Below are 15969 nucleotides of genomic sequence, written 5' to 3' on the forward strand. Positions count from 1 at the left end.
AACTACTTAAAGTATTAAAGTAAAAGTAATGCAAGGGGGAAAAAATGCCATTAAGGACAAAAGCTTAGGCCGTGCCACAGGGGCCTATAGAATTACAATCAGCTTTTTTGCCAAGTATGCTCACACATGCAAGGAATTTGGAATCAATGAATTCTGCATTTATCCCATCTGGAATTATTGACACACACACAGCACACCTCTGTAGCACACTGCCCCACTTCCCCCCAAAAAACTTTTTTCTAAAGGCCATCTAATGACTATAATGTTAATGGGATGTACCTATTTCAGACACATTTATGCCCATTGAAAATGAACGCATATTAGTACAATGCAAATACATTAAAGAACCATATATGTGTACTACTGAGCATTAACATGTGTTTCATGGAGCGGAAGATATGATGAGTAGTTCCCTGTTAGTATTGGAATGGTGCAAAAAGTCAAACTTCAGAGGCATGTTATCAAAAGCCTTTATTGGAAATGAAAATGTATGTATCCAAGCTTAGCTGCAGGAATTTAAGATGTAACAAGTAAGAACTGAGTTGTTTTTGCATCCAACCATTTCAAAAAATTCTTCCAGTTACGGCCAGGGATGTAGAAGGGTTGGCTGGTCATCTTGGCTACCAACCTCCTCACTGGTGCTTGGTTGGGACATTTCGCTCATACTTCTGCTATTTCGTAGCTGGAATGTGCCACGATTTATGTCATGTCAGAGAATGTAGACGGGCTCTGGTCATGCGCAGGTGCCATGGATCGCGTATAAACCAAAAGGGTGTCAGAATGGTATATGTTTCTATTCTCATCCAGCCAATCAAATTCACTCTATCCGATGGCATGAATTATCTTGATAGTTTTTTTTTGTTCGTGTTTTTTGAACGCCAGCGGAATAAAAACAAGCCGAAATTTAATAGGAGTAACGAGGCCATTTTTAAAATGTAAGGAGTAGAAAGTACAGATAAGTGTGTGAAAATGTAAGAAGTAGAAGTAAAAAGTAGGCAGAAAAATTATTACTCCAGTAAATTATAGATACCCAAAATTTCTACTGAAGTAAGGTAACAAAGTATTTGACGTTACTTGACACCTCTGGTAGTGGGCACCCAGGAATCACTAGCTGGTGGTTCTCGGGACCTTTTGGCCATGGGGGCTCAGGGCATTCATGTCCTGGGCAGACCCAGGCTACCCTCAACCTCTGGCCCTCACTATGGAGGACTGAGGGTCAGTAGCTGGAGGTACGTGTGTTGCTCCAGCGGATTACAGACAGATTAGGGGTCTGTGTGTAGAGTGTGTGATGCATGCAGATGCTCACCAATGGCCGCTCGCCTGATGACTGAAATGACCACGAATGCAAAGACCGCAACGAAAACCAAATCTAGAAAGATATTATGACGGGAAACTGGAGCGTTTGAGTATTGTCCAAATCACCTGGTGACATCTCGCTAGATTAACCAGTAGATTAATTAAATGCAAGTGATTCAAATGCAAGGGGTCATTTGAAGAAAGCCGTTTTTCTTGCCACAAGGGTATCCCATTAGAAGCAGAATATATGACCAGACGTTGTTAACCTGTGGCTGAGACTCTGGTACTCCAGTGTTACACAGGAAACCATCCCCCCCCCCCCCCCCCCCCAGTAGAGGGACGTCCAATCCCTGGGACCTTTGGGTCAGTCATGTGCTGGTCCGAGTGAAGAAAGTGCCTGCTCGCTGTCCTAATCCTATAATTAGCTTTGAGGACTCTGTGAGTGGAGCGGTCCATCGACGGCTGGTGTCCATGTGAGCAATGCTACACGCATTGGATTCTGGGACTGATTACAAGGCTTTGGGAGTGCTTTCATTCAAACCTGCCTCATAATTCATGCGGTCCCTTTTAAATTGAAAACACTGTCACGATCTGTCACGATCAGATTTAGCTTTTGTTTTCGGTTTAATTTTTTTTTAATTTGTAACATATTTCTGGCTGTATTTGTGGATCTTTTCTTCGTTTGATCAAAGGTCAACCTGAGCTCATCCATCAGCCCTCCGGATAAGGCTATTGCTGGGATTTTATTGAATGTAGCAAATCAATACAAGCATTAAATCATCTTTCTTAATAAGTTCACTGTATAATTATCTAAATATTAACCAATGAAAAGGGTTATGAAATGATAACAGTAAATTATATCTTTGCATTCTCAGATAAATGCTATAGTTTTACCCCGTTTATCTTGCATTACTTCAGTGTTATTACTTAAATACTCAGTCCCTCATGATATTCTTTAACATGGGGTTTGACTTCATAAGCCGATAATGATCTTGTCCTCAAACTCCCTGTAGTTGTGTCTCCTCTCCACCCGTATCAGCACCAGATTGCAGATTTTCTCTGGTCTCTCGGTTTTATACTCTCTCCATATCTCTCACACTCTGACTTGTGCTGCATTCCATTCACCTCGGAAGCCGGAGCTGAGAATGACGTCATTCCTGAGTTGAATGTGTTTCAGTACAGCAAGTCGGAAAACCTGGATGCCATTTATTATTAGCAATACCTTGTCTAGCCAGGGTTAGCCATGTTGGCAATACAAGTTGATAATGCCAGAGAGCCTAATACCTTTCTGCAGTAACCAGCTTTATACTCTCTCATAATCTATGCCTCTCTATCGCGCGCGTGTGTGTGTGTGTGTGGAGCCTTTGGCACCGTAAGTGCGGTCTCCGTAGTGTGGATGAGGACCTAGTAGAGGGCACTGCAGTGCTCCTGGTTGTGTCGTTTTGAAGACCATTCAGCTAGCTATCTTTGTTGCATAAGGGGAATGGGTTATCCCAGTGATCGTTAGTGCTTGTCACTTGGTTCGATGAACATCCTTACTGTACCGACAGCGATATATTGTTCGTTCTCTTTCTTCTGACAAATGTATTATTGGAAGATGCTTCGGATAAAAGCGTCTGCTTAACGTTACCAGCCCGTTCGTCTTGTAACAGCTAATCACACTCTCACCTGGTGGTATAACGTGTCCCCCTTTTAAAGCAAACGTCTTCTCTCTCCAGAACTCCATCCGCCACAACCTGTCGCTGCACAGCCGCTTCGTCAAGGTGCAGAACGAGGGCACGGGCAAGAGCTCCTGGTGGATGGTCAACCCCGAGGGCGGCAAGGGGGGCAAGGCGCCGCGCCGCCGCGCCGTCTCCATGGACAACAGCAAGTACATCAAGGGCGCCCGGGGGCGGGCCACCAAGAAGAAGGCGTCCCTGATGGCCGCGCAGGACGGCAGCTCGGAGAGCTCGTCCAGCCTGTCCAAGTGGACGGGCAGCCCCACGTCGCGCAGCAGCGACGAGCTGGACGCCTGGACCGACTTCCGCTCGCGCACCAACTCCAACGCCAGCACGCTGAGCGGCCGCCTGTCGCCCATCCTCGCCAACCCGGAGCTGGACGAGGCTCAGGACGACGGCGGCGGCGGCGGAGACTCGGCCCCCCTCTCCCCCATGCTGTACTCCAGCCCCAGCAGCATGTCCTCCTCCACGGGCCCCATGGCGCTCCCCGACCTGGCGGGCACCATGAACCTCAACGACGGGCTCTCGGACAACCTGATGGACGACCTCCTGGACAACATCAGCCTGACGGCCGCCCAGCAGGCGCCCCCCGGCGAGGGGGACGACGACGACGACAACGTCGAGGACGACGACGACGACGAGGAGGGCGAGGGCGAGGGCCGGGGAGACGGCACGCAGGCGGGCTCGGTGTTCCCCTTCGGCTGCCCCGGGGCCGGGCTGGGCAGCCCCTCGGCCAGCTTCGGCGCCCCCTCCCTGTTCAGCCCGCCGTCCATCGCCAGCCTGCGCCAGTCGCCCATGCAGACCATCCAGGAGAACAAGCAGACCACCTTCTCGTGCGGCCCGCTGTTCGGCGACGCGGCGCTGCAGGACCTGCTGGGCCTGGAGGCCCACGGCCCCGCCAACGTCATGCTGACCCAGTCGGACCCGCTCATGTCCCAGGCCATGAGCGGCGCCCTGCAGAACTCCCGCCGCAACGCCCTGCTGCTGCGCAAGGACCCCCCGCTGAGCCTCGTGGCCGGCCTCGCCCCCGGCGGCGGCGTCTCCGTGGCGGGTTGGCAAGCAGGCTTGCCGACGCACACCAACGGCCGGCCGGGGTCGAGCATGGCCGGGCCCGCCGACGCCAAAGCGCGGCTCCAGAGGTCCCCGGTGAAGTCCGGGTCGCTGCCGCTGGGCGCGGGCGGGCTCCCGCCGGCCCCCCCCCCCCCACCGCTTCCCCGCCGACCTGGACCTGGACGTGTTCAACGGCGACCTGGAGTGCGACATGGACGCCATCATCCGCAACGAGCTGATGGACGCCGACTGCCTGGACCTGAGCTTCGAGTCGCACCTCGCCACGGCCCAGAACACGGAGAGGAACGGCGGGGGTTTCTCGGGCTCCACAAAGACCTCGCCGCAGAGCTGGGTCCCAGGCTGAAGGCTGAGGGGGTGTGGGCGGGTGGAGGGAGGGAGGAGGAGGAGAGGTGCTGGGGGCAGTAGATGTAGAATAGGGGACAGGTGCCGTGTTCCGATATCCATACTTCCATGAGTACACTTAAACGAAGTACACAATCGGCACTCACTAAGTGGGCTAATTTTCAGATGTCAGTGTTGTTCCAAATCGCATACTCCGTGGTGCACTAACCGGAAATTACGATCACGACTGCCGCCGCGGCTCCTCCCCCGCAATAAACATCCCGCTTTGAACGGTGAACTCTTTACGCCTAGCTGCTATAAAAAGCTATAAAAACTACAAAATGACTAATAATGCAGGCTATGTGGAAAATGCGTCGACTTTGGCTCCGCCTTCTTCCGCTACGTAGCTAAGATGGCTGCCGTTGAGTACGAAATGTGTACGGCGATCCACGCTTCGCGATTTGACCGTTTTGAGTACACCATCCGGGTCCTTCCAGTACAGTTATTTTCGCCCGATCTGAATCAGAACGCCCTACGTACTAAATTTAGGCTAGTAAGTACGGATAGTATGGATATTGGAACACGGCAATGTTCTTGCGTTAAACTACCTAGAAGCTAAAATCGAAATGCGTGAAAGTGTACTCGTGCGATTTGTTTTCCGTTGTCTTTTTATTCTTTTTTTCTAACGTAAGGCATTGTACTCGGTACTGTATTAAGTTTAGTGTCAAAAGACTCTGACGGCTGTCTTTGCAGAGGACAAACCGTTTTCTGGAGAAAAATGGAATTAAGGGAGTTTTTTGTCACCACTATAGATTAAAAAAAATAAAAGTCTCAGGGAACCTCTCGTCACAAAGTGAGACAGGAAACTGCTCCCACCGGGGACGCACTCTGACCCGAACCAACGCCATGTTTTTGCCAAACCAGCTGCTGTCCTGGAACGGACGCACGCCCGTTTACAGAACCACAGCGAACGGGACCTCTGGATCCCACAGAGTTTACTTGATTAGCCTATTTTCAACGTTTCTTTTAAGAGACTAAGCAGACTTAAATTGGAAACAAGTGTTAATTGAAATAAAACGCCAACCTTTCATTCTCCCCGTTGACGCATCCAGCCATGAAACAAGAACTGAAGAGATGTTATCGAAATGTGAAATGATCGATATTGTTTTGTACTTGATGATTAAGTTTCTAATATGAAGGTTTTATCCTGGGTTTTTAATGACACTACTGCAAATGCAGTTTTCCTCATAAGAGTTTGATAACTCCCAAACATCGTCCCATCTCTCTATGAACATAAGGGTTTTAATGGTATGCTTAGGACCGTGGTCAGCTATCTCCTTAATAGCATTAGTTACTCTGGCCATTTTGTAGTGGATCATAAAAATGCTATCTTGGGAGGTTCTTCGGCAGCGAAACCCCCCCCCTTTTTATTGGGTGTCGAACAACTTGGTGCTATTAAAGGAGAGATAATAGGGAGCGGTCTCAGATAGCGTGCCGTTACCGGCCTCCCCTCGTTATCAGCGCAGTAGCATGAGTGAAAAAAGAAATGTTGTATTTTAACGTATTTTAAATATTGCCAAAATGTTTCCAAAAGTTGAACAGATAAACGAGCGTTACACGGTGTGTAAATATTAGTACTCGTTGTCGACAAGCAAAAAATATATCCAATAAAGCCAGACAACAACCATTTTGTAGCAACAGATAAGACATTGAGTTTCACGTGTGTCCGTTTTCTCTATCAGGATTCAAATTAACCCCACCCAACGGCACATTGCAGGGACCATATTCCGATGTTTTGGTCTACATTAGAGGGAGAATATAGTGTTTAATCTATCGTGTGTCTGTAATTTCGTGCTCGGCCTATTTCCATATTATTTGTGTGTCCTTATTAAGCTCTATAGCGAAACTCACTAAAGCTCCGTGTAGCTTAAATCACTCTATTCCAGATTGCAGAGACTCACTTTATTGGAATTATGGCAATAAAACTGCAACTTTGGGGCCTTGTTATTTCATGCAGCAGTTTTCTTCCAAATGCAGCTCATCGTTTAGTTGTATGGTAGGATTAAAACTCGAAATAGAAAGGGGGTTTGGCTTGGATACTTATCATTTTTTCCCCCTCCCCCAAGGTCACACTCTGGTCTGCTGTCTCTTGGAGAAAACCTCTGCCAACATTCACTTCACTTCCTCTAGTTTGAAACCCCACCTCGTCCTGACCTGGTGTGTTTCCACCCGTTTGTCTGGGCTATGTTCGAAATGGTGCATGTGAATAAAGCTTGAAGAAGCTACAATGTTCGAGTAGTGGCTTTTTAATACGCGCCTGCCGCCTTCCTTGCGCTGCGGCAGCTCGAAGGAGCTGGAACTCGATGCTCGGTTTGTGGCCCCTGCGGTCGAATCGATGCGATGCTGGACGATGACGTCCTGAGTCAAGGGGCCAATCACCTCTCTGTATCCAGAGGACCGAATCTGCCGGAAGAGAGCTGAGGAAAATAATGAATGGAGGATAGATGATGTAATGCATTGTAACGCACGTAGGACGGCGGTCCGTTGGACAGTATTCCCATCCTGAATGTCGATAGACTTCTATAAACACAGTATCGAAGTGTTATTATTTGATGCGACCGCACACAATATTCATCCTTAAAAACGACTGATGAAAACCCAGCTTAAAAAAAACGTATTGGTTGAAGTGGATCTTCGTCGCCCTCTAGCGATCAACTGCGGTCACAGACTGAAAGGGGCAATTTACAACGTTCCTGACGACACCAAAACAAGCATGCACTTTAAGCAGTACTAGAAGAAAATGCCTTTTGGCTCAGCCACGTGTGATGTTTACAAAGCTCCCTTTGGGGGAGTCCGCCTGGGCGCAGATGGACGCTGATCTGGTCAAGCAGCTACGCTCAGGTAGGAGAGGAGGCCAAAGGCTTTTCTCTAACCGAGATGCCAGCCATCTGACAGGTGAAGACTGAATAAGGAACAGACACCTTTATGCCAACCCCACGTCGGAGAGTCCATGCCCTACTCTACCCAGAATACCTACCGATGGCGTTACATAATAGTTGAATCAACAATATACATAATATCTAATGACACCAGATACTGGATCTGTGTATTTATCTATTGTATTGTGTGTGTGTGATTGTGTTTTTTTATTTAAACGCACCATTAGAGAAAATTCATTTTGTGAAGTAGAGGTATATATTTAACCCAGGTACAGGCTTGGATTGTGTTACTTCGGTATCACATACCTTCTAAAATTGGTGAAGATTAGCGTGTGATCCTTGAGCCCCTGGCGCAATCGAAAGAGGTCGCAGAGGAAGACAGTGTCCGCAGTTGATCGCTAGAGGGCGGCAAAGATCCACCTCAAAAACGGGGTTTTCATTTGTCGTTTTTAAGAATGAATATTGTGTGCGGTCGCGTCAAATAATTACATAATTACGCCCCTGGCGCAAGGATCACACGCAAACTCTTGACACGTTAATTTCTTATTAATTTATAATAATAACTTTTGGTTTGGGCATTGTTTTGGATGAAAAATCAGAAGCTCTGTATCTGGCATAGAAGGAGATGGAGAGGCCACAATTACAGAGACTTGGACTTCAGAAGAATGTGAGCAAAATTGTCCTGCAGAGGAAACGTTTATTTCTGGACCTGAATCAAGCGATAGAGGAGCAAGATAGATCTGTGGATGTAAGTCCAAGACGTTCCTACAAAAAAAAACGCAAACGTTCCTCAGCTACAAACCAGGATGGTAACAGCTACGAGTTGCTTCTGAAACTAGAAACCGAAAGAGCAGAAGTACAACTTCAACTGGGTAAAGAACAAATCTTTCTTACCCAACTGCAGCAGACAAAAGTGCAGATGGAGAAACAACTAAAAGCAGGAATGGAAAGAGGTGGTACTGTAAATGACTTGTTTTGTTACCTAACATTAGAACACAGTAAGGAATGTAAAATGTTTATTTATAACATTCCAATATTAGACATATTACATATGATTTTGGATTCAATTTAAAAGAAAATGCCCTGTTATTTCAGGCTAATTTCACTTCAGGGTTATAGTTCAAGACCCCATGGGGTCATGCAAAAAGTTTCAGAACATTCTGATGTGGACTTTCAAAGTAAAAGCCAACCAAAGTTTCCAATATGAGACATATTACATATGATTTTGGATTCAATTTAAAAGAAAATCCCCTGTTATTTCAGGCTCATTTCAATTCAGGGTTATAGTTCACAACCCCATGGGGTCACGCAAAAGGTTTCAGAACATTCTGATATGGAGTTTCAAAATAAAAGCCAACCAAAGTTTCCAATATGAGACATATTACATATGATTTTGGATTCAATTTAAAAGAAAATGCCCTGTTATTTCAGGCTCATTTCACTTCAGGGTTATAGGTCAAGACCCCATGGGGTCACACAAGAAGTTTCAGAACATTCTGATGTGGAGTTTCAAAGTAAAAGCCAACCAAAATCTCCAATATGAGACACATTACATATGATTTTGGATTCAATTTAAAAGAAAATGCCCTGTTATTTCAGGCTCATTTCACTTCAGGGTTATAGTTCACGACCCCATGGGGTCACGCAAAAGGTTTCAGAGCATTCTGATGTGGAGTTTCAAAATAAAAGCCCACCAAATATGAGACATATTACATATGATTTTGGATTCGATTTAAAAGAAAATGCCATTATTCCAGGCTCATTTCACTTCAGGGTTATAGTTCACGACCCCATGGGGTCAGGCAAGAAGTTTCAGAACATTCTGATGTGGAGTTTCAAAATAAAAGCCCACCAAACATTCCAATATGAGACATATTACATATGATTTTGGATTCAATTGAAAAGAAAATGCCCTGTCATTTCACTTCAGGGTTATAGTTCAAGACCCCATGGGGTCACGCAAAAAGTTTCAGAACATTCTGATGTGGAGTTTCCAATATGAGACATATTACATATGATTTTGGATTCAATTTAAAAGAAAATGCCCTGTTATTTCAGGCTCATTTCACTTCAGGGTTATAGATCACCACCCCATGGGGTCAGGCAAAAGGTTTCAGAACATTCTGATGTGGAGTTTCAAAATAAAAGCCCACCAAATATGAGACATATTACATATGATTTTGGATTCGATTTAAAAGAAAATGCCCTGTTATTCCAGGCTCTTTTCACTTCAGGGTTATAGTTCAAGACCCCATGGAGTCACACAAGAAGTTTCAGAACATTCTGATGTGGAGTTTCAAAGTAAAAGCCAACCAAAATCTCCAATATGAGACATATTACATGATTTTGGATTCAATTTAAAAGAAAATGCCCTGTTATTTCAGGCTCGTTTAACTTTTGGGTCATAGTTCACGACCCCATGGAGTCACACAAGAAGTTTCAGAACATTCTGATGTGGAGTTTCAAAGTAAAAGCCAACCAAAATCTCCAATATGAGACATATTACATATGATTTTGGATTCAATTTAAAAGAAAATGCCCTGTTATTTCAGGCTCATTACATTTCAGGGTTATAGTTCACGACCCCATGGGGTCACGCAAAAGGTTTCAGAACATTCTGATGTGGAGTTTCAAAATTAAAGCCAACCAAAATGTCCAATATGAGACATATTACGTATGATTTTGGATTCAATTTAAAAGAAAATGCCCTGTTATTTCAGGCTCATTTCACTTCATGGTTATAGATCACGACCCCAAAGGGTCACGCAAATGGTTTCAGAACATTCTGATGTGGACTTTCAAAGTAAAAGCCAACCAAAGTTTCCAATATGAGACATATTACATATGATTTTGGATTCAATTTAAAAGAAAATCCCCTGTTATTTCAGGCTCATTTCAATTCAGGGTTATAGTTCACAACCCCAAAGGGTCACGCAAATGGTTTCAGAACATTCTGATGTGGACTTTCAAAGTAAAAGCCAACCAAAGTTTCCAATATGAGACATATTACATATGATTTTGGATTCAATTTAAAAGAAAATCCCCTGTTATTTCAGGCTCATTTCACTTCATGGTTATAGTTCACGACCCTACAGTAAATTATATCCCACCTCCCTGGAACCGGAGCCGTCGCATTTATATCAGATTCAAAATGAAACCAAATAAACAGCAAATGTGTGTCTTGTCCGAGAGGGTAAATCGGGGTGCTAGCTCAAGCAGGCAATTAACCTCGGGCAGTGGAAACGCGCCGACCGTGCCTCGAAAAAAGCGTGCATACGACGGCATATTTTTGGCAGTGTGATGGTGGGAAAGCGTGCGGCGTTCAGGAACGCATCGCAGCAGTTTCCCGCAGCAGCCTACGTTCACTGCAGAAACCACGCTCTCAACTTTCCGATTGTGCACCGTTAGGAATTTTTGTAACTAGACACGGTCCAATAAACAATGAACTTCATCTCACAGCCTCACCGAAGCGCCTACAGTGCTTTACGGCATACGATCGCAACAAAAAACGCCTGCAGAAATTCTCCGACACCCGCTGGTCTCCGCATGACTTTTGTAGAGTAGGCTATGTCTTCTGTAATTGATCAATATAAGAACATTTTAACCACGATGGTTGAATTAAAATCAGAGTGGACACACCAAGTGCAGCTCGAAAGCGACCTCCCACACGAGCAATGGAATCATTTGATTGTATGCCTTGTTACGTGGCGTTTGATCGGTACATTTCGGCTCCGCATGTATTTTTGGAATTTTAAATTGGTGCAATAAATTATGTTGTTGACTAACATGTCTCCATCTTTGCTGTTTAAATCTAACGGTAATCTATACGTGTAACATATCGGCGGTAACCACAGATTTGTTGCGAAATGGCTCAAACTGGGCATTGGTGCTATGGGGGCGGCAATTGACGCGCGTAAAAAGGACACACACCGGCGCCGCGGTGCCCTTTTTACGCGTGTCTATCTCTCCTCTCAGAGGAGAGATAGACACACAGAGAGAGGGCGAAGGAGAGAGACAGAGAGAAGGAGAGAGCCAGAGAGAGAGAGAGAGGGAGAAGGAGAAAGAGGGACACAGATAGAGAGACAGATGTCACAGCTCTCTTGACCAAGAAAGGAGAGTTGAGGAAGATATGTGACCGAGGTCACCGCGGGCAAGAATTATCAAAGAACTCCAGTAGGGGGCGCCAGGACTTTAAAATCACAAGAAGCGCGCAGAGTGACCGTTCTGTTGGTGAGAAATATGTGAAGCGTTCGCTGAATGGTCCTGCATGTTAATTAACGTTTACAATTGAATTTCCCTCACCGAGAATGTTCACAAATCCGCTCACAATATGTTGACAGGACACCGAAACAGCCTGCCCTGGCCATCATATCCCTTCTTTTCCGGGTCGGCTATACTAGGTTATTAACTTATCCTGGAAATGATAATAGTAAATTGAACAAATCCCAGCATATCTATCTACGTTTCATTTCGACATTGTAAGAGAGCAACACAGAACAGGTTTATAATATTTGGCTGTTTTATTTTCTTTAAATCAAGCAGGTTACATTTCATTCGTTTTTACACAATCTGATATTTGGAGCCATTTGCAAATATGCTCATAAATTACATGATTTGTAATCCTTATCGAAAAAAATCATAAAAGAATGAGGTGGTTAATGATCAATATTGGGATCAACAGTGATCACCCTACTAATGTAGGCATTACGTATGCAGGCAGAAGAAGAAAAGTTCCCATCAAGGTCTCATGTGAAACACCACAGGTCTGAACTACTCAGGAACACATGAAAATGGCACAAAAATTAATTTCACTCTCCAACCTTTTGCTCAAGAGACGTTGACAGGCCCACAGAGAGCCTGGAGCTCACAACATTCACACACATTCTGCTTCATGAAGAGGTCAGATTATCGTCAGACCATAGACATTACATGCAAGGACACTGAACATTTGGCCGGATTACACATAGAAATGCAATCCAGGACAAAATGGGTGAAGATAAAGCATGTTTATTGATGCGGCCAACAAAGGTTCAAATATCCTCCAAAGCACTTCAAGCCCTCAAAGAATGAAACTCAAAACGCAGATGAGGTAAAAGAAGAAACTTCTAAATTAAAGTGGAGCGACCCAGGGACAAGTGTGGTTTGGGTTAAAGATTATGGATGGTTAACTTTGTGTAACGTGTTTGGACAAGCAAGTTTAGGTTTTAGGCAAGCGACTTCAGGTATTAGGTAAGCGACTTCAGGTATTAGGCAAGCGAGTTCAGGCAAGCGAGTCAAGCTAAGGTTTTATGCAAGCGAGTTTAGGTTTTATGCAAGCGAGTTTAGCCAAGCGAGTACAGGCAAGCGAGTCAAGCTAAGCGAGTTTAGGTTTTATGCAAGTGAGTTCAGGCAAGCGAGTTAAGCTAAGCGAGTTTAGGTTTTATGCCAGCGAGTTTAGGTTTTATGCAAGCGAGTTTAGCCAAGCGAGAACAGGCAAGCGAGTCAAGCTAAGCGAGTTTAGGCTTTATGCAAGTGAGTTTAGGCAAGCGAGTTCAGGTATTAGGCAAGCGAGTTCAGGTATTAGGCAAGCGAGTTCAGGCAAGCGAGTTCAGGAATTAAGCAAGCGAGTTTAGGCAAGCGAGTTCAGGTATTAGGCAAGCGAGTATAGGCAAGCAAGTTCAGGTATTAGGCAAGCGACGCGAGTTTAGCCAAGCAAGTTCAGGTTTTATGCAAGCGAGTTTAGGTTTTATGCAAGCGAGTTTAGGCAAGCGAGTTTAGGCAAGCGAGTCAAGTTACTTTAGGCCTCACTTTATTTGCGGTTAAATTGCGGCATTAGGTTTAGAAAGAAGGTTAAGATCCAGGCTCAGGGTTGCTTCCAGCCTCGTCCCTCTAGCTGCTCCCTATAAAGAGGGTTCCCAGCTACCGTGTTAAAATACAACAGCTGGGATTACAGATATGGAGTACAGAAATAAATGACAAAGATTGATTCAAACATTCTTCCCCCAAAATGTGGTGCAACATAATGGAGATAATAATTACTTCCTCTCCATTGAAACCCAGTCATATCTTACGATCTCACGAGGTCCCGCCGCAGACCCGGGGCGGACTTACAAGCTCTATAGAGTGTGCACTGCGTGTTAATGTTGGGTGTGGATTAATGTGCTGGTGTAGCCAGGGATCCTCAGGGTTTATGGGGAGTAGGACACACTGGTGTAGTTCAGTGCTGTGAAGTAAATTGATGCAAAAAGTAGAATCAGTTTCAAGGGCAATCAAATGTCTATAAATGCAGGAACAGCCCCATCTGGTCTCAATCAGCATTTGATTTCATAGACTTAAATTAGCGAAAAAACAAGCATTTATTTACCGCAACTGTCCTAGTGCTGGAGAACCAGGTTTCAAAAAATGTCAACACGAGCCTCCAGGTGCATTGGAGTTACTGCATTTAATTAACTTTAATTTAATTAAGAGCACACTAGTCAGTGGAGATGTTCACAGAAAAGACTGGTCTTCAGACCTTTATAAAGATCAGGAGGGATTCTATAATTGCCGTTTGACGCGTTAGGTCTGTTCAAGGAGGAAGTCAATATTTACCAGCGTTGGGTCTCTGCACCATGACACCCAGCCGCCGCACATCTGGTCTCCCTTTAAGTCGCCTGAAGGAGAGGTCAACTTTATTGAACCGAAGGGGAATGGGTCACATGAAAAGGAAGGATAAATCAAAGCTAAACATTGGATGAAAACAAGCATTGTCCAACATGGGGTTCGGCGATATTTTGATGAAAAAACATTTAGGTGTACGATCCAACCATCAAAAACAGGCTCTTATCATGTTTCCAATGTGCCCCGAGTTGCTACGCCCTCATCAACCACCAGGTGGCAGACTTGATTTTGTCAGTAGAAGGAGCAAAATAGCCATCCAGCTTGATTACAGCAATAGTAGAGGAGCGAGTCAAAATAATGCGTTTGAGCACCTTCAGCCTTTGGCTCTTGTTCAAGGACATCCCGCTGATTGGCTGAAGTCAGATCTTATTCTCTAGAAAGTTTGTTACAGAAGAAGCCCCTAGTATCAAAGCAACATACCCGCCAAACAAAACTAACCTTGTTGAATAAATGAAAATGTCTTCAAGATGGTCAATCCAGTATCTTACCGGTTCCACATGGAGTCTCTAGTCTGCTGCGCTGCGGGCCTTGGGTCCGTCCTCTGCTCCGGGACGAGGTCTTGAGTATAAAGAACCAGTCAGTCATCAAGCTGCTTGGTCTCTTCAAAGAGGTGGAGGTTTGACCATGAGGACGCTGTGGATACGGTATGGGACCATTTATCAGCGGATCTGAACTGCAGAACTTTAATCACATCAGCTGTAGATTTATATACCTTCTCCAGAAAGATGAGGGGGGGGGGGGGGGGGGGGGGGGGGGGTCGTCAGCCCCCGAGCAGTGATCTTCATCCCCAGTGACTCCTTCATCCTGCTGGGGCAAACACTCAGTTACCATTTGGAGATGACCCAGCTACCCTAGTGTACTCACTACTAAGTGATACGACCCAGTTCAGTGTTTCCCCCAGACAATGTCTTCGGTGAGGGTTTCAGTTTGCAATAATACATACAACCGCCTTTTCAATTGCATTCAAAATGCTTTATGGCACGACTATTGTTTTGAACAGTATACAGTATTACCGACAAATTATTTATCGATATTTTTTGTACTTGAGGAAAGTATGTTTTCTTTCCCTACGAGTTTTACACTCTGTTATTGCATAATTATTTTTTATATACAATTTTTCTACATTGGTAGTCAAGGCGGGGCCCTACTGTTGTTAAGACGGCCTTAACCACACAGCGCTGGGGGAAACACTGCAGTTACATTAGAGTTTAGTCCCCGGTTCATGGCTGCGCTCTTTGATTTTCTTCGTTGATCAGATTGACCTGGAGAAAGAGCTTACCTTCCATGGATGAGGAGCTGGTTGGTCTAATCACGAGACGCCTTCGGACCTCCACCGCCGGATCCCCCAGCCGTCCTCCACCGCCGGGACCGTCTCCTCCAGGACCTCCACCGGGCCGACCGCCTGTCCTCCGCAACGTCGCCTCATTTCTTCTGAAACGTGACACACGTTCTATTTGCACCCCGGACATTCCTCCCCGTTCATGATGCACTGATAAGAGTTTAGCTTTACTGGTTGAGGAGCCGCCACCGCCGGGCCCTCCAGGACGCCGCCGCCGCCGCCACGTGGCCCTCCAGGACGCCGCGGCCGGGCCCTCCAGGACGCCGCGGCCCTCCAGGACGCCGCGGCCGGGCCCTCCAGGACGCCGCGGCCGCCGCCGGGCCCTCCAGGACGCCGCGGCCGCCGCCGGGCCCTCCAGGACGCCGCCGCCGCCGCCGGGCCCTCCAGGACGCCGCCGCCGCCGCCGGGCCCTCCAGGACGCCGCCGCCGCCGCCGGGCCCTCCAGGACGCCGCCGCCGCCGCCGCCGCCGGGCCCTCCAGGATGCCGCCGCCGCCGCCGCCGGGCCCTCCAGGTTGGTCTCCACCACCGCCTCCAGGCCCTCCAGGTTGGTCTCCACCAACGCCTCCAGGCCCTCCAGGTTGGTCTCCACCAACGCCTCCAGGCCCTCCAGGTTGGTCTCCACCACCGCCTCCAGGCCCTCCAGGC

General features: G+C 46.4%; 1 protein-coding gene and 1 long non-coding RNA gene across 4 annotated transcripts in view; one reads left to right on the plus strand and one right to left on the minus strand.

Annotated features, from left to right (window-relative positions):
• foxo3a (forkhead box O3A) overlaps nt 1–4577 on the plus strand; it is a 9023-nt gene extending 4446 nt beyond the window's left edge. The window contains 2 exon segments of the mRNA XM_030356417.1: nt 3015–4189; nt 4191–4577. Coding sequence (XP_030212277.1) covers nt 3015–4189; nt 4191–4428 — 1413 coding nt within the window. The 3' untranslated portion in view covers nt 4429–4577.
• Nucleotides 4578–12336: 7759 nt separating this feature from the next.
• On the minus strand, nt 12337–15550 carry LOC115544234 (uncharacterized). Of its 3 annotated transcripts, XR_003976822.1 has the most exons (6): nt 15495–15550; nt 15264–15415; nt 14697–14788; nt 14473–14617; nt 13916–13977; nt 12337–13547 (listed from the first exon to the last, which is right to left on the minus strand). It is a non-coding gene; the product is annotated as an uncharacterized LOC115544234 (long non-coding RNA). The 3 variants fall into 3 exon arrangements; XR_003976823.1 differs by lacking the exon at nt 15495–15550 and having other exon boundaries at nt 14697–14791; nt 15264–15373; XR_003976824.1 differs by lacking the exons at nt 15264–15415; nt 15495–15550 and having other exon boundaries at nt 13916–13993; nt 14697–14734.
• Nucleotides 15551–15969: the final 419 nt, after the last annotated feature.

The sequence above is a fragment of the Gadus morhua genome, chromosome 5 (genome assembly GCF_902167405.1).
Source record: "Gadus morhua chromosome 5, gadMor3.0, whole genome shotgun sequence".
NCBI lineage: Eukaryota > Metazoa > Chordata > Actinopteri > Gadiformes > Gadidae > Gadus > Gadus morhua.